This window comes from Chiloscyllium punctatum, chromosome 11 (assembly GCF_047496795.1).
Source record: "Chiloscyllium punctatum isolate Juve2018m chromosome 11, sChiPun1.3, whole genome shotgun sequence".
NCBI lineage: Eukaryota > Metazoa > Chordata > Chondrichthyes > Orectolobiformes > Hemiscylliidae > Chiloscyllium > Chiloscyllium punctatum.
The window spans coordinates 101,518,951-101,538,988 of NC_092749.1; the positions used below are offsets into that span (position 1 = coordinate 101,518,951).

At 38.4% G+C, this 20,038-nt stretch overlaps 1 protein-coding gene across 5 annotated transcripts in view; it reads left to right on the top strand.

Annotated features, from left to right (window-relative positions):
* kiz (kizuna centrosomal protein) overlaps positions 1-20,038 on the top strand; it is a 202,420-nt gene that overhangs the window by 64,174 nt on the left and 118,208 nt on the right. For 3 of the 5 annotated variants that reach the window (XM_072581419.1, XM_072581420.1, XM_072581421.1), the window contains one exon: positions 6,696-7,350. In XM_072581419.1, the coding sequence (XP_072437520.1) occupies positions 6,696-7,350 (655 nt within the window). Of the gene's footprint in view, positions 1-6,695; positions 7,351-13,801; positions 13,886-20,038 lie in introns of all 5 variants that reach the window. The other 2 variants (XM_072581417.1, XM_072581418.1) reach the window with 1 other exon arrangement.

The following is a 20,038-nucleotide window of genomic DNA, read 5'->3' on the forward strand; positions in this document are numbered from 1 at the left end:
CACACAAAACAATACTCTTCACCGTATCGCAGTTCATGTGACAATAATAAATGAAATCCAATCAGTGCTCGCTGACATGCATTGGTTCAGAGTCAAACATCACCGTGGTTTAAAAGCTCTCATCTTCATTTATAAATATCTCTGTATCTCAGTAATTTTCAAGTCCACAACCCTCTAAAATATCTGAAATCCTTAATCTTGCCTCTTCAGCATCCTCTTTCTTAATTGTTTCACCTTTCAGTTGCCTGGTCTGTATACTCTGGAATACCTTCACTACACCTCTCAACCTCTCTAAGTTGATTTCCTTCTTTAAGATACTCCTTAAAAACCGACCTAACTCTTTGAGAAAGCTTTTGGTCAACAGATCTAACTACTCCTTGTGCAGCTTGGTGGCATATGTTTTATAATTCTCCCAGGGAGTTTCTTTACAAATTTTATTATATTAAAGCTGGTTGTAAATATGTAAATATAAGTAGCTTTTATTAAAGTATGAATGCAACTCTTAAAGTGACACTGCATTCCCTGATTTCAGATTTTCTTCCAAAACTGGTAGGAATAATGAGTCCTAGGTTGCCCCCAGATTTTCTGATGTGTTTGGAATCATCCTCATGGAGGAGATCAACAAGGAGAGAAGAGGGGTATTCTTCCCCAGCACCTGCTGGAGTATCCCCTTAGTGACAGTGGCATCACCCTAGGACCCAGGATCAGCATACAGGAGATTTAATGATCTCACAAGAGGAGTAAGAGTGAGCACAATACTTTCTCTCTCTCAACAAACCTGACAAGACCTCCATGAATTCACTCCCTCCTCGTTCTCAACAATTCTTTCCCCTCTGTTGCAACCTGGAACCTTTGAGCCATATTACACATTCATAATGTACATTTCTTCTGGTACATATCTTATGAAAAGTCTGGAGCCATGAGAATGTAGAATCAATTTAATTATAACCTCTGTTTTTCATGTAAAGAAATGTAATTATAAATACAGAACTTCTACTCTACTGATGCACAGTATTCATTTTTGGAAGTTAATTGAGAGTGGAGGTGAAGTGCGAGTGCACAGCTGAATGTTCACTTCAGACATCTAATGTTCTTGCATTGGCCCTGCAGCTGAGAGTACCTTGCAAAATTTCAATGAACCTTTTTTGTGTGTTTGGAGACTATTTGTGGCTTTATTAGAATAGTAACCTTAATTTTTTCGTGAATTTGTCATACTTAAAATGCCTTGGATGAGCTAGGAAGTTGAGTACAGGTGGACTCACATCATCACTAAAGCAATAAATACTGCACCACAGAAGTAATCATCTTTTTCTGGTCAGTTGTGACAAGTTAAAATCAATGCTTGTATTTTTGATCAGTGTTTGAAACAAAAAATGAGTTTTGCTGCAAGACTGAGAGTGACCTTGTTTATTAGTTGCTAAGATATTTTCCTATAAAAAAGCAAATCTCCATTCACCGTATACCAATGTTGAATACCATTTGTAAATTACTGGAATAAATTTGGAGAAGCTAAACATCTGTGAGTATTGCAAATAGTCATTATGTGTTAAATAACTCATTAGTGTTTGTTCACTGACACAACCTAACTCTCTCATATGCACGTTTAACAAAAAAAAATCAGTGGAAAATATAATTTATTCTTCTTTTCAAAATATATATTCTCATTATAATTCTCTAAGTTCTCGAACTCTGTTGTAGGACTGCCTGACCTCAGGTCATGCTTCTTTAATGCTGCATTTTGTGGCAAGTTATGCTTATGGTTTGTTCACTATAGCTGGCAACTCATTATAACATGCAATATCCTTGGCTCCGAAGTCTTGCTATAATGAGGGTGGAGCATACCATTGATGTAGCTGTATCTTTTGTTCATGATAGTGGTTGTGAAAATAGCTTGCTCAGTTGTGTTTAGAGAGGGTAAGTCATCCAGTTCCCCTGCTGCTGATTGCGACATGCTTACCGCTACTGAACATGCATGTATATCATTGTGGAATGAGGAAATGATCAGGCTTAATCTTGGATGTGATGTGCTGTGTAATTAGATAACCTGCTGGTATTCATTGCTGAAACTGATATATGGACAATGACCACTTGGACAAGATTTTGGAGGGTAATCAGAGTCCATGAAAAAAATGCTCCAGTGAATGAAGTGACACATTCAGAAAAGGGAAATTAGGCCATTTTAAAAAAAAGTTCTAGGTTCTTTGCTGTCACTGTGCTAATCGTGAAACCCACTTTCAGGAAAAGTATGATGTTGCTGTAAATAGAAAAAATCATTTTTATTTCACTGTTACAAAAAAGCAAGTTGTAGTATATGTGGTTAGGATTTTGCTTTTAACTAATTTTTTTGTTTCACAGAGCTGTCAGTATCATAATTGCAGCCATTATTATTTGTTAAAAAAAATTTGAATGTTCAAAGCATATTGTGAAAGTATTCTGAACATATTCAAAACTGATTTCACAAATTGAAATTTAAATCTTGTGCAGATTTAATCAATTTTCATGCGATCAGTCTTCACCATTTTGTGTCTGCCATGTATATCAAGTCTATTATCTATATGTATTACATCTCCAGTTTCTCAGCCACATCCCAATAAACATCTCAAAATCGTTAAATACTAAATTATGTAGACATTTTCAAACTTAGATATTAATTTAAATATCTGTTGCCTAATTCCATGATTGGTGAATTGGTTTAAAATAAAACCACTTCTACATGATTTTGCATGTAAAAATTATTTTTCCTACTCCCAGTTGAATCTGAGATGCATACCTGTGTTAAGTTGATGATGCCATTATACAAGTTTGCAATCACATCACTGGTATGACTTTGAGGACCACATCTTTGGTGGCAACATCAGGAACGAAAGCAAGTTGAGGTACAGGACCATAACATTATTATGTTTTTCGTAATCCCTTCTAGATAAGCTATGATAAAGAAACATTTTTCACACATGGCTGCATCCAAGATTCCAGGAGAATGAACCTAGCTTAATACAGCTGCTTCAAGTATATACTTGTTAGAACTTTTGGACTGCCATTGAAGGCCATAAAAGTGGTGTGCTCACTGTAATAATAATTCTGAGCCTTTTTTTGATGATTTGGGATATTCAAATTTGTTTTTAACAGATGGTTAATTTTTTTCCTAATATTTCTACATTGCTGTTGATTCTATAAATAAAACTCAACATTAAAATGCCACAAATTTTAAATTGATAACCTTTGATCTTAACCATCTTGCATATATGTAATCATTTGCAAAAAAAACACAAACCTCTTTCCTGTGCATTCTTCCTCTCCTGGTTTCCAGAAACAATATAAATCTGCAACTTTCTGTATATGCTGCAGTCTGGTTTGATTGGCTATTCTTCCTCCCACCAACTTTCTCCAAGAACTAGGAGCAGCAGTAGGCAATTCGGCCCCTTGAGCCATTAGGTATGATTACTGATCTTATCGTAGGCTCATCTCCACTTTGCTGCCTTTTCTCCATAACTGTTCAACCCATTACTAATTAAAAAGTCTGACTTTTACTCGATATCCCACCACCCATCACATTCTGGGGTGGTGAATTCCACAGATTCATGTCCTTTTGAGAGAAATAATTGCTCTTCATCCCTGTCTTAAATCTGCTACTCTTATCCTATAACTATAACCTTTCATTCTAGATTGCCCACATGAGAAAACATCTTTTCTACATGTACTTTGTCAATCCTCTATAACATCTTTGATGTCTCAATTCAATCTCCTTTCATTCTTTCAAACTACAGAGAGTATAGGCCTAAACTACTTGATCTCTCTTCATGAGACAAACCCTTTCATATATTGAATCAGTCTGGTAAACCACCTCTGAACTGCGTTCAATACAACTATATCCCTACTCAAGGGGACCAAAATTATACGTAATACTCCAGGTGCAGTCTCATTTCCCATGTCTCTCATTCTCAGCGACATTTCCCAACTTTTAAATTCCAATCCTTTAGCAATAAATGACAAAATTCCATTTGCATTCCTTACCACCTGCTGTACCTGCTAGTCTTCTGCATTCCTGCATGAGGACACCCAGATCCATCTGCAACTAACCATTCTGAAGTTTCTCTCCATTCAGATAATAAGTTGCCTTTCTATCCCTGCAACCAAATGAATGACCTCATACTTACTTACATTAAACTCTATCTGCCAAATTTTGGCCCATTCACCTGACATATGCATTTGCTTGGAGAAAGTGAGGACTGCAGATGCTGGAATACCAGAGTTGAAAAACAGCCTGGCCTGCTGTGTTTTTCCAGCACCACATATACATTTGCTAGTTTCTTATTTCTTCATTGCAATTAACTTTCCCACCTATTACAATGTCATCTGCAAATTTGGCTGTAGTATTTTCTATCCTCGCATCCAAGTCATTGATGTAAGACAGTAAGACATAGAAGTGGAAGTAAGGCCATCAAGTTCACTCTGCCATTTAATCATGGCTGATGGGCATTTCAACTCCACTTGCCCACATTCTCCCGGTAGCCCTTAATTCCTTGTGAGATCAAGAATTTTTCAATCTCTGCCTTGAAGATATTTAACATCCTGCTCTCCACTGCGCTCCATGGCAATGAATTCCACAGGCTCACCACTCTCTGGCTGAAGAAATGTTTCCTCATTTCCATTCTAAATGGACCCCCTCTAATTCTAAGGCTGTGCCCACGCGTCCTAGTCCTAGTGTAGATTATAAGTAGTTGGGGCCGTGGTCCAAACCCTGTGGCACTCACTAGTTACATCTTGCCAAGCAGAAAAAGACTAACTTATCCTACCTCTCTACTTTATCCTCATAGAACTGGCTGATTCTTCACCTTACCAACACTTATCATACAAATGCCCAATGCACTGTTTACAACAAAACTGTTCTCCAGCAGTTGCGCAAATATTCACCTTCAAGTTTGCCTTATTTCTTTCAATATGTACATCCTGTGTTACGCAAATTCCTCTTGATCTTTGACCTTAATTTTCACAGTACTGTCCACCTTTGGTGTCTTGTAGTAAATAGGAAGATATAAGTGAAATGAGGTGAAAGAGGCAAAATAGAAGAGTCCCTTTAGGGAGACAAAGTCACAATGAAAAGAGAAGTTGCAGATGCAGGAAGTCTATAAGGAGAGAAAGGAGAGAGTGACAGAATGGAAAAGAAGATAAATAGGAGCACATTTTGTTTTGTGGACCCCACCTCATTTTACAGCATGCTCCCCATTGTCCCCTCACTTATCCTCACATATCATAAATATCCTTAGCTCCAGAGACTTAAAGAAATTTTTATTAAGTCAAATTGTGTATTTTGTCATGTTGGCCTTGGAATGTTTGCAAACTATTGGTAGAACCAAGACATGCGAGCAAACCTGTCTCCAACAAGAAACTTAATTTCAGCATGCTCAGCTGCAGGAAATGAGAAATTAACAGAGACATGGAAACAGGGCTAAGATAGAAAGAGCAAGATTCCCTTGGTTAGGTACAAGGCAATTTATTCAGGATGTGTGAATAGCAGGAAAACATAGTTGAACAGGGGAAGAGAATAGCAAGTTAGAATGGAGAGAACTGTTGCCATAAGTAGGTTAGAGGCACCTACTTACAACTGTGGTGGGCCACATTATTGAAATTTCCATTCTGAGCAATGCTAAAGAAGTTTCAACATCAGTTTTAAAATTTATGATACTAATTTATTCAATGAAGATGCAAAGTAAAATGGATAAATCTGTTGCATTGCTACAGACCAAACTAATGCCACTCAATCATCAACATTTTGTGCTTTACCACTCACCGTGTCCCCATTCATACGACTTGCAAAACGTACAGATCATTTCATTATTTTCCAGTTTGAGAATGTTTTATTTGCAGGATGCATTGTGTGGAGTAAGGCTAATTTTCCCTTTTGCATTTATTCTATAGAACTGCCTTCTCATTTGTTGCTCTGAAATTAGTATGTCACAATCATTTGCCTGAGATTTTGTTTCTATAATCTAATGTTATGAATAATTTTATAATGTACAGTTTGGAAAGGCACAGTCGTTCCCAGTGTGATGCCTGATACCAATGATTGTGTCCTGACTGTTTAGTGGTATACTTTTTAGATAACAGCAAAGATGTATTCAAAGATGTATTCAAAAATGTATTCGCTAGACCATCAGAGAGCATGAACAAATCTAAGACTATTAGTTATAGGCTCACCCCATGATTTGCTATTTTAATCTATACTCATTGACATTTATTTGGTGGCAGATGTGTCACTATTGTGGAACCTGCTTTACAGAAAAACATGTAGTTGTTTAAGTATCCTCTGATATTAAAGTATCATTTAAAAATGAAGAAAATCTTTTTTCTGTTATGTTTTATATATATAAATGAAATACTCTGGCAGGCTGTTAAACACTGAATGAAGCCTATTTGTTGCCCACATTGAATGGCAAATTCTTTGTGAATCTCTGTCAGCAAACCTAATGCTGTTCATATTTGCATTTGGAGAATATTCCAGAATTAGATTGGAAGATTTATTTATTGTGGTTAAAAAAATCAAATTAATGTTTTGTATTTGATTTTATCATATGTTTGAAGTTGAAGAGAAAATATTTCTCAATTTTAGACATAATTGTTTTTATTCAATGTGCCAACCATAAAAATAAAATCAATTCAGTTTCCTGCAAGGTGATGTTCAATGTGTTCTTTTTCAGACAGGGAATTTGTCGAGACAAAAGGATATAGATGTTGGAAAACACATGTCAAAAGGATTATCCACCACTTGCATTATGGACCAACAAGCATCATGGACCTCAAATGGAACATGTTCAAATTTACGAGAAAAATGTCAGCAGCATGTGGAGAGCTTTACATCTTCCCAGCCATACAGGCAGGCAGCGTCAGTGACAACAACGCACAGTAAATCTGTGATGGACAACTTGAAGTCGCCCATGTCAAGCAAGGGAAGCCAAGACTTCCACACTGTTTCTGACATAATAGAAAGGGAGACAGGACTCCAAACGAGTCAAGTAATGCCATTCACTCCTGTAATCTCTTCAAGAAATGAACGACTTTGCTATGAAGGAATAGAATGTAATAGGCGTATTAGAGCAAATAGTTCAGCTGGCAGTCAGGAATTACCTATACCTGTGACTCAGTTAGAATCCATTAAGGAAGAGTTGACACAAACCATTGTACTGGATGATTTTAAGAATCGCCTGACAGGTGAAGAAAATAATCTCAAAAACATTATTGTAAGTGAACAAGCACATGAGCGGTTTCAGAGACAATTCATGGATCTGCACCAAGATAGTGGGTGTTCAGGAGTTTCCAGCATGAACACAAAAGAAAACAGCATTTTTCATTTGGGTAATACTTTGTCATTTTTGATTAAAGTACACTGCTGATTTACTAATCTCTCAGGTGGATATTATGATTTGGGGATGCCGGTGTTGGGCTGAGGTGTACAAAGTTAAAAATCACACAACACCAGGTTATAGTCCAACAGGTTTAATTGGAAGCACACTAGCTTTCGGAGCGACGCTCCTTCATAAGGTGGATATTAGGATTTATTTAAATATTACAAAAACTGAAGTTCTTATTTGAATCAGAATATTACTTTTAATGATAAGAATTAATGCAAAATGACTCATCTTGTATCTTGAATGTAGAATTTTGTTTCCCAGAGTTGTTTAGTATTGCCATCTAAAAGGTCTGTGATCTTGTCTGATCTTTAAAGGACATGCTACGACACAGAACAACCTTATGTGGATTTGAAGTCCAAAGTTGACAATTTTAAATTAAAATCATAGTGGGTTATTTGGGGGACTTGATCTGTTATAAACTGTTAATCATCTTGATTTAGTTGACAAAGTGTAAGATATCATTTTATTCAGTTTATGTTAGCAGTGACAAGTGTGTGTGACGACTCAATTTATTGATGACACCAAGATGGGTAACAAATTAAGTAACAAAAGGCTATCAGTTAGTTAAATAAGTGGGCAGAAATTTGACAGTTGAAGGCTAATGTGGGAAAATGTGAACTTGTCCACATTGGCAGAAAGAGTGAAAAAGGAGCATACTATTTAAATTGTGAAATGTGATGTACAGATGGATCTGAGTGTCCTGGTATATGAGTTACAAAACGTTAGTCTGGAAGTACAGCAAGTGTTTAGGCAGACAGATGGTATGTTGGTGTTTATTGCAAGGAAAACAGAATATGAGAGTGGAAAGCTTTTACTGCCACTAGCAAGCTTTGAGAAGATTTATAGCTCAGGTTGAGGTTCTGGATGTAAGTTGTCTCACTTAGGTGGAAGGTTCATTTTCAGACGTTTCATCACCATACTAGTTAACATCATCAGTGAGCTTCCGGTGAAGCAATGGTGGTATGGCCCGCATTTTGTTTATGTGTTTAGGTTTCCTTGGGTTGGTGATGTTATTTCCTGTTTTTTTCTCAAGGCGTGGAAAATGGGATCCAAGTCAATGTGTTTGTTGATAGAGTTCCAGTTAGAGTACCATGCTTCTGGGAATTCTAGCTTGTGTCTCTGTTTGGCTTTTTGGATGAATGTGTTGACCCAGTCAAAGTGGTGTCCTTCCTCATTTGTATGTCAAGATACTAGTGAGAGTGGGTCATGAGATCAGGAGCTGAGGTCACTAGTATCCTTACATACAGATGAGGAAGGACGCCACTTTGACTGGGACAACACATCCAACCTAGGACAAACCAAACAGAGACACATGCAAGTATTTCTAGAAGCATGGCAGTCCAACCAGAACTGTATCAACAAACACATTGACTTGGATCCCATTTACCACCCCATGAGAAAAAAAACAGGAAATTACATCACCACAGGAAATGACATCACCAACCCAAGGAATCCTAAACACACAAATAAAAAGCAGGACATACCACCAGTGCTTCACCAGAGGCTCACTAATGATGTTACCTAGTATGGTGACAAAACATCTGAAAATGAACGTTTTACTGCCACCGTACAAAGTTTTCCAGAACCCATCTCTGGAGTATAAAATCTTGCTCTCCTTATTTGAAAAAGGACATAATTGAATTTGAGTTAGTTCAGAGAAGGTTCACTGAATTCATTCATGAGGTGAAGGACCTGTCTTGTGAAGAAAGGATGAACAGATTACGCCTTTACCCATTAGAATTTAGAAGAATGAAAGGTGATCTTATTTAAACATTTAAGATTGTAGGGAGACTCGACAGGGTGAATTTTGTGAGGATGTTTCCCCATGTAGGAGAGAGTAGAATGAAGAGCACAGTTTAAGAATAACAGGTTTCATTTTGAAGATAGAAATGAGATTTATTTTCTCAGAAAGTCATTCATCTGTGGAATTCCAACCCCTAGAAAACAAATAGACTGGATCATTGAATTTGGGGAGGCAATGGCCTAGTGGTATTGTTGCAAGACTATTAATCCAGAAACCTGACTAACTTTCTGGCAACTGGGTTCAAATCCAACCACAAAAGGTGGTGGGATTTAAATTCAGTAAAGAGTATCTGTAATTAAGAATCTATTGGTGATGGCACCCTTGTCGATTGTCAGAAAAATCCAACTGGCTCACTCGTGTCCTTCAGGGAAGGAGTTCAAGGAAGGAAACTGCCATCCTCACCTGGTCTGGCCTACATGTGACTCCAGAGCCTCAGCAATGTGTTTGTCTCTCAACTACCCTCTGAAATGGCCCAGGAAGCGATACAGTTGTATTGAATACTCCAAAGTCTCAACAAAGAAATGGAACGGGAATGTAGCACCTGGCATTGACCTAGGCACAAGAAAAGACAAGGCAGGAAGAGCCCTATTGACATTGCAAAGTCCTCCTTATTAACATCTGCGGCTCCTGCCAAAATTGTTAGAGCTATCTCACAGATTAGTCAAGCAACAGCTTGACATTGTCTGTCAAATATGACTTCATGATTATGACTATGTCCTAGACACCACCATCACCATCCCCAGAGGTCCCACCAGCAGTATAGACCCATGAGATGTAGAAGCACATTGGTATACAGTTCAACTTTGACTTCAGACCCCATGAAGTCTCATTGCTTCAGGTTAAATATAGGCAAGGAATGTCCTGCTGATTATCACATAATTGGCACACAGTTTGGGTTCCACTAGGCCACTCAGCTCCTGACCTCATTGCAGCATTGGTTTAAGCATGGACTGACAAAAGGGCTGAATTCCTGAGATGATTTGAAAGTGATATCTGTTGACATCAAGGTGACATTTGAATTTCTCATCAAGATAAACTGAAATTAATGGGTATTGGAAGCAAACTCCCCACTGGTTGGCGTTGTATCTGGCACAAAGGAAGATGTTGTGGTTAATGGAGGTCAGTCATCTCAGCTCCAGGACATTGCTGCATGGGTTCCTCAGGATAATATCCTTGGCCCAATCATGTTTAACTGTTTTATCAATGGCTTTCCCTCCATGATGAGGTCTAAAGTGGGCATTTCCGCTGAAGTTTGCACAATGTTTAGCACCACTGGCGACTGCTCAGGAGCAGTTCATGTTCAAATGCAACAAGATCTGGATGATATCCAGCTTGCGCTAACAAGTGGCAAGTAATATTTATGCCACACAAATGGAAGCAATGACCATCTCCAATAAAAGATGATCCAACCACTGCCTCTTGGCATTCAACGGTGTTACCATCACTGCATCCCCCACTATCAATGTCCTTGGGGTTACCATTGACTAGAAACTCAACTGGATTCGCTGCAAAAACACAGTGGTTACAAGGGCAGGTCAGAGGTTAGGAATATTGCAGCAAGTAACTCACCATCTGACTCCCAAAGCCTGTCCACTGTCTGTAAGGCACAAGTCAGGAGTGTGATACAATATTACCCACTTGCCTGGATGGTTGCAGCTCCAGCACACTCAAGAACCCTGATACCATCCAGGACGAAACAGCCACTTGATTGACACTACATCCACAAGCATCCACTCTGTTCACCATCAACACTCAGTATAAGTAGAGTGTACTATCTACAAGATGCACTGCAGAAGTTCACCACAGATCCTTAGACATCACCTTCCGATCTAGAAGGATAGGGCAGAGATACATGGGAATGCCGCCACGTGCAATTTCCCCTCCAAGCCACTCACCATCCTGACTTGGAAATATATCACTGTTCCTTCAGTGTCATTGGGTCAAATCCCAATGGCACTGCCCTGTCATTCCCATTGTTTCAAGGTATTCCTGCACAATGAACTTATTTCTTCCTAACTTGAATCTATTTTTCTTCCCTTGTCCAGTCTGTTCCTGCTACGTTTGTGATAACTTGTTACACTTTACTTCAGTTCCACAATGTCCAGTTTCCTGGTTCCAGCTGCCTCTTTTGTTTTTCACCATGGACTGGAATTCCTCCATATGTTTATCCATTAGGATGGTCTGAAGGCAGCACAGTTACCGTAACTTTCTCTCATGCTGCTTCCTTTAAGGATTGTATTCCATTCTCCCAGTTCCTCCATCCCTGTCACATCTCTTCTAATGGTTCCGTGTCATACAGAGATGCTTCTGATATGTCTTGCTTTTTCCTCAACCAAAGACTGGAGTTATCAGGGCCCTTAGCCATGTCCACCACATTTCCTGAACTTCTCCCGTCATCCCTTTCTCCTTCTGTCAGAACAACAGAAGCGTTCCTCTTGTTATCCACCCTCTACTTTGAAAATATCATGCTCCAACATTTCTATCACCTCCAGCAGGAAGCCACAAACACACCTTCCCTTGCTTTTGTGGGGAACTTTCTGTCCATAATACCCTAATTCACTACCCAATCACTCTGAATACCCCTTAACACACCACATATCACGGCACCTTCCTATGCAGTTGAAGGAGGTGTAACATTGATCTTTCATCTTATTTCTCCTCACTGTTCAAAGCCCCAAACACACCTTCCAGGTGAAGAAATTATTTACCTGTACTTCTTTTAATCTAGTCTTTGCATTCACTGCTCGCATGCAGTTGTCTCTATTGGTGAGACCAAACACCGACTGGGTGGTTATTTTGTAGAACACCTCAACTATGCTCATTAACAATGGTCCTGGCTGTCCAGGAAATTACGATTTCACCGCACCATCTTGCTCTCATTCTAACACTTCATTGTTCTGTGCCGTTTTATTGAAGCCCAAATCAAACTGGAACAGTAGCACCCCATTTTACAGCTTCTGGACTCAACATTGAGTTCAGCAACTTCAGGCCAACACTGACCTCCATTTTGATTACACTCCTCCCCCACCCAGTGTCTTGTTTGCATAGGTTTGTTTTTATGGCTTTTTTTTTCCCATTAATATCAATTCTTCTATATATCACTCTTCCACTACCAAGAGCCCTCCATTTGCATTTGCTTTGGCCACCTCACCATCTGTTCTACTTGCTCCTCCACCCGCTTTGTCAACTGTATAAAACACTGATTTTCTAGCTCCTTCAGTTCTGAAGGAGCATCATGTTGGACTCAAAACTATTTCTCTCTCCACAGATATTGCCAGATGTGTTGAGTTTCTCCATCCATTTTTGTTGTTATGTTACATCTCCAGCTTCCACTGCAATGTGGTTTTTATTTGAGTTAGAAATTTGAAAGGCAAGAGAGTGGAGGGTTATAGGGGGTTCAGATAAAAATGGACTTAGACAGCAGCTTAATTTGCCATGATCATCATGAGCAGCAGAGCAGGCTTGAAGGGCTGAATTGTCTTCTCCTGCTCCTAACTCTTATGGTACTGTATGGAGAATATTCAGTCATTGACAGTGGGAAGATTTAGATCATACCACTAGTTTCAAATCTATTTCTATATGTTTTTGCTAACGCAGCTCCCCTGAGCATACAAAAAGTCTTAATAACTGACTAGAGGGTGAGCTTTAAAGGAGGAGGAAGAAGAAAAAAGACCAGTTGGTTGAGCGCAGAGTTACCGAAGGCTTGTTGGGATAGAGAAAGTTACAGATGTAGGGTTGGTGAAATCATGGAGGGATTTAAACAGATGGATGAGAATTTTTAAATCGAGACATTGATATCTGCAGAGCCATTGATGATCTTGGAGCAAATGTGTACTGGGCATACAGGACATGATGTGGTTCAGCAGTTTTGACTAAGCTCAGGTTTATGCAGGATGTAATTGGGAGGTTGAGCAAGGGTGCAGTTGAACAGTCAGGTCTGAGGATATGAAAATCATGATCGAGGTTTTCCTATTATGTGGACTGGAGCAAGGTAGAGATGAGTGTTCTGGTGGTGGAAATAAGTGGCCTTTGCGATGGAGAGGCCAAGAAATCAGAGGTTACTTTAGGCGTAAATACGACCTCAGGTTGCCAAGAGTGTGCATCAGTCTGAGGCAATGCCCATGTACTGTATGGAATTAATGATGAGGAACTAATAAAATGAATGGCTTTGGTGTTTCCCAGGCTTAAATTAGAGGAAACTATGGCTCATGCAATAAAGGTGGTGGATAGGTTGAGGGAACTGGTGGTGATACAGAATTGATACCCAGAGGAGCTATTGTAGTGGAGTGGTAGTATCTGGGCCAGGTTCAACTCCCATCTGCTTCAGAGATGTGGCCTGATATGTCTAAAGAGATAGATAAACTCTATACATATGAACCTGATGACATGACTTTGGATTATACTGTCAAGAGTTGGCATTTATTACTTGCAGGGTACCAAGGATAGATTCTTGGTTGAGAGAATTTGTGAATTGAAGCTTAACTCAGAGTTACTTGTAGTTAGAGGCAGCAGTTTCATTTAGGCATAGTTGAAGAGCTTGCAAATAATCAATATCAAGGCTCATTTGGCTATTTTCATGACATATTGTCAGGCAATTATAAGACTCCACAGCAGCAAGATGTTAATATCGCTATTGATGAAGGAAGCAAGTTGAAACAAGGGAAAGAAATGAAAAGTAAGTATGAACAATCGACATGGGGTTTTCTACTTCTGAATTGTTTGAGAGTCACGTTAATTGGCATACTATAAAGCACTAGTTTATAAGCATTCAAACTTTTTTTGTTTGAAGGATCCCTTTTCAAATCAATGAGTAATCAGGGATACTCAACCTAAATTTAATTCCAGATAATACTCATAGGAAAGTGCTGTATATGCTTTTAAGACAGCAGGCAATTAGAGGAGCAATTTGAAGACAATTTCACTAATTTAGACAATGATCACACAAACCAGTGATAAAGGATCAGTGTGATTCTAATAACATTCTGTCCTTGTAATGGCACTATAATGGCATAAGTAGCTAATCAATTTACAGTCACATCCAATACAAACAGTCATTGGTCATATCTATATGAATTAGTAGACTCCAAGCAGCAGTCTTTTAAAATCTACTTCCCTTAGAAAAATTAGTTTCTTTCCATTCAATTTTATTACAGAGTACTCACATGAAAGCAACCTTCTCTGAAATACTTCACAGATCTTTGCAAACCAGCCAAATTTCTGAATGTTATTTAATCTTTCCAAAGAATTTACATTATTGCATCATAGTGCATTGACAAACTGACAGTTTTTTTTAACCACAATTACAGCAATTACAACAGGGGATTAATATAATCAGAACATTCTTCGAGTGTTAAAAGCCAGGCTGCTTTATAATAGCACTTGCTCTTTGTGTGAACCCCAATTGAAAGTATTCAATTGTTACAGCAATGGCTGACCATTCACCTGTCCTCATCTCTCCCAAACAAAAATGCATGACTACTTACTGAAAACTATGGTAGTTGAGGCACCAAAGACCATGAAGCGGGTTCGAGTCTTTAGAAGTTTTGAGAAATGGATATCTTTTCAACTACCTCTGGGGGATTAACGATAACAAAATTTTAATATGTTGAAAGTGGGTGGCTTGCGTTTTTCTTCCTTTCCCATTTGTTTCTCTTCCCAGGAAAGTCACTACAGACTCTCAGAGGTCTGAAAATCTCTGATATAAAACAAGTGTGCACTAATTTACATTACCTGATTCAAACTATTTCAATGTTCGGTCAGTCACAACATTGTTTGCATGTAATATAAATGACACTTCACAGGCAACTGGTGTAAGTGATAAGTAACTTTGCCTGTCAAAAACAAATCTGTACGTCAAGTCTAATATCTGAACAATTGCATATTTTCTCCATTAGATGGCACTGCAGGAGAATTTGTACTGGAGTTACCTAAAATACAAGCAATGTGGGCAGTCAAATCTTCATCTGTTGATCAAGGTCTGACATTTCTACAATGGATTAGAAAACATTGAGCCCTCTGCTATATTGAAAGTCACCCACTTTGTGCAATCACTTCCGGAAAGTAGTGTCCATATTTGAAAGCAGTCAACATTGAATTCTTCTATGGCCACTTAAGACTTCTTGATTCCATAAACTTCGATGTAGGAACTGCCTTTATTTTCAGTGTCATAAGCTAAGTTTACCATACAAATACTATTTATAACATTCATCCACTTAAGGCATATCCTCCTTATTCATGGTAAATGTATCCCTTAAATTGATCTGTCATAGAACAAGTCATCTCACCCTGCCTCCCCTGCTATCTCCCTTTCACTAAAGTAGTTACTCCACATTGCTGCTGTAATTTCGATCTTTCCCCTTTTACCGCCCTCTACACCTCCCTGTCACTATTCTCCAGTTGTCCTCTTCTCCCTTAATTCCTCCTCTACTTTTCCCTCTTCTTTACTCTCCTTACTCCATCTGCCTTCCACCTTTTCCACTCCCTGCTTGGTCCAGCTATTCTCACTCTCTATCCCTGCTTGAATTGAATGTTGAACCTAATCTTGTTATGAAGAGGCCGGCAGGTAATACATTTTGCCATTTATAATCGATGATTGGAATGAAAAGCAGAAAGTTCTGCAATCTGGTTTACAGAAGACTAAAGGAATGAGGAGTTATGTGGATGACAGCAGGATATTACCTAGGGAGGTAGACAACTATTGAGTAAAGCTGTAGTACTTTTAGTTTAGTCTGACCAAATGTGATATCCTCTAATTGAGAGTTGAGAGAGTCAAATTGGAATATTTTCATTAATGTGTCATTGAAGTAAGGTGAAATGAAAGGGTCCAGGTCTTCATGTACACAAATCACATATGAGCTGGATACTGTGCAGTACCTTAGGGTGGAGAAAAGTAACATGGACACTTTATTCCCAGAAAGAGTATTGTGATTTTGTTAGTGGTCTGGAACAGTGGAGTGAGACTTTGAATGAGGCAGTTGGGGGGACCCAAGAGGTGGAATAAGTTTGAAGTTCTTGCTACTTATATGAATGATAGCAGTAGCTGCAGCAAACTGACCATGGCACTGTTGTAAGGAAAACCATTCAAACAGGGTATGTTCATAGCAGTATACAGGTAGTTGTAGTAGAGGGTAACATAGTCAGTGCTTAGACACAGTTCTCTGCAGCTAAGAGCAGAAGTACAGACCATTGGACTGATGACAGTGCTTGGAACATATTCTGTGGGCTGGAAAGGAACTTACAGTGGATGTGTTGGATCTAATGACAGTGTCCCATAAAGGTACCAACAACATAAATAAAATAAGCAAAGAGGTTCTGCTGTGTGATTTTGAGCAGCGAGGGGCTATATTAAGAAAACAGAACCTCACCTGAGGCACAAGCAAATTGGCATAAAATAAGTAAGATTAAAGAGAGCAATGCATGGCTCAAAGATTAATGTGGGTAAAATGGATTTTGATTTCTGGGGTACCGACATTCAGTACTGGGGAAACTCAGAGCTGTACCATTGGACTGCCTACACCTGAACTGGGTTGCGACTTGTGTTCTGATGAATCATATAATAAAAGCATCAGAGAGGGCTTTATACTAAAGAGTTAAGGACAGGGATCAAGTGAGGGGAGCTGTGTTAGGTAATGATTACCAGGGTACGACAGGAATGGACTGAACATACAAACATAAGCACATGAGGCCAGAGATTGTAAAAACAGCCAAAAGAAAACAGGGTTTAAAGCTTTGTATCTGAATGCATTCAGTATTTGTAGCAAAAGGGATGAATTTGTTAACATAGTGATAAATATTCATGACCTGATGGGTATTACAGAGACGTGATTGAAAGGTGACCAAGAATGGGATCTGAATGTTAAAGGGTATTTGACATATTGGAATGACAAGCTAGGAAAAAGTGGAGGGATAGCTCTCTTAATTAAGCATTGCATTAATTTAGGACAGAGAGATGGCCTTGCAAGATCAAGATATATATTCAGTTTGGATAGAGATAAGAAATAGTAAAGTTGAGAGGTTACTTGTGGCAATAGTTTTTCAGCCCCCAAACAGTTATTACACTGTGTGGCAGAGCATGCAAAAAGAAATAGCTGAGGAATGTAAGAAATGTGCCACAAAAATCACTTACATGTACATTGGAAATTTAGATTGGTGCAGGTAGCCTGGAAAATAAGTTCATAGTGTGTCTGAGGCAATTTCTTCAAGCAATATGATCCAGTAAATACTGACTGTCAGCTATTTTGATAAGTTAAACCAGGCTCAGTGGACAAGTCCTGTACTTTCTGTCTGCAGAGAACAGGACCCTGCATATTAATTGACGTGACTTCCAATACATTCAAGTGGAATACACTTCAAGTCTAGTTGACAGGTCCGTGTTAGACCTGGTAATATGCACTGAGGTTAATCAACAAACTCATGGTAAAGATGCCTCCAGGTGATCACAATATGAAAGAACTTATTGTTCAGTTTGAAAGGGAGGAGGAGGCATCCATGATTAGTGTCTTAAACTTAAATAAAGGTAACTATGAAGGCAGAGCGAGCACAGGTAAACTGTGAAATTAGGTTAAAAATAGGTTAGTAGACTTAAAGTAGCAAACCTTGAAGAATACATAGAATAACTCACAGCAAAAAATGATCATCTGTGGCTATATAAGGAAGTTAAGGGTAGTTTTAAGTTGAAAGAAGATAGTAGAAATTCGCAAAAAATAATGTTAGGTCAGAAATTGGATAGACTTTAAGAACCAACCAACATTTTCTTGAAGCTTTTTATCTTGAACTCAATAGGACAAGCCACAAGAAATATTAAACTGAAGGGAAAAACGTTTATATTGTACGAAAGTGCAGTGCTGATTGATTGGCAAGTGGACTTTGGTGATTGCAACTGCATCAATTCATGATAACTGACAGTTAGCTGCCAAACTTTGTTTACATGGAATGTTGCCTAACCTCCTACCCCATACTTACTTTTGATATCTAAGTGATGTGCTTGCTATATGCAGCTGCATGTAATGATTTTCTTACCTGTCTTAATGGGCTCCATTCTTCTCTCAAATTCATGTTTGAAATGGAGTAGTCAAATGACCATCCTTTCCTTGATGTCCTAGTTGAGAAATTTACAAGTTTGTTCTCTACTGCTATCTGCTGTAAACCTACCTTCTCTGGTATATGTTGAAATTCTTACAGTTCCACATTTATAGGATAGGCCTTATCAGCGACTTCATAAATTTTGACTGAGCCATTTCTTCATGCAATCCTGATGCTGAACTAGAATGGCTACCCTAATCAGACCACTTCTTTCATGCAAACTCATGAACTCATTTAAAGACACTGCTTCTGGGCCAGACAGAAAGTATAGGGACCTGCACACTTTGCCTGTTTCAACTCAAAAAAAAAGCAGCTGACAGCCAGTCTCTGGATCATTTCTTAATATGATGCCATGACCAATCAGAGTCTGGACCTCTCTCATTCAGTATAAATGTTGTTCCCTTGTATCATGGCCTTTCTTGTGAATTGTCCTGATGAGTGCAAGGTGAAAAGATTCAACAAAATGTGCCTTTTCTTCAGCAGTACTAAAGAATTATTCAGCAGTATTAAAGTTAATTGCATGAGAAACATTTTAAAGAAGGTTCACTCAACTCATTCCTGGGCTTATTGTATGTGGAAAGGTTGAATATGGAATGTATCAACTGGAGTTTAGGAGAATGTGAGGTAAACTTTCTGAAACATTCAAGATTTAGGAGGGACTTTATCAGGTGGATATTTGGCGGATGTTTCTATTTTTGGGAAAGGCTAAAACTAGGAGACATAGTTTAAGATTAAGATATCTCCCTTTTAGGACACTGATGTGTGCATTTTCTTTTTCTCTGTGTCACTAGAGGTGAATATCTCTTCCCCAGGAATTAGTTAGACATTTGGTTTTTAAATTTATTCAAAGCTGAGTGAGATAGATATTTGATAGTGAAGGGAGTAGAGAATTATGGGGTGCAGACTAGAATGTGGAGCTAAGATCACAACCAGATCAGCCACAACAGTATTCGATTGTGAAACAGACTCAACAGACAAATTGGATACTCATGCTTCAATGTTCTGAATATAAATATTAGATACAAATCATTTAGGATTGAATCAGAACAATTCATTTCATACACACGGTGTTGGACTTTTGGAAATTTCTGCCCTAAAAGTCTTTGGATACTGGGTCGATTGTTATTGTTGGATGTTTCTTAGGTATGGATAGCAAGGAATATGAAGATTTGCTACATGAATTGAGTTTAAGTGCAATGATATAATAGAATGATGGAACAGATTTGAGGGCTGATTGCCTTACTACTGCTTTTTTTTAAGGCAATCTGACGTATTAGGACAATGCATTGGGGAGACTACAGTTGGAGTACTGTGTACAGTTTTGGGGACTCCTCTTAAAGACGGAATATTTGAGCCAAGAGAAGGGTTCAACTTGAATGATACCGGGTTTAAAGGATGTTGTTCTGCTGATAGATTTGATGAATTTGAAATGTATTAAATGGAGCTGAGAAGGTTAAGGAGAACCTAATAGAATTGTTCAAATAATAATTAAACTTTTTAAAATATGAAGGATTGTTTACATTGGTCAGTGAATTGGTAACAAAGGGTCATAAATTTAGAAACATAAAAAGGGAGGTTAGAAGCATTGATTTCATGCAAGAGGTTATTAGAATATGGAGTGCATTACCACAAGTGGCAATTGAAGCCAACTCAATCATGACATTTACTCAGAAATTAGATGAGCATTTGATGAAGAAAAATTGTGATGGATATGGAGAAAGAGCAAAAAATAGGGTTAGATACCTTT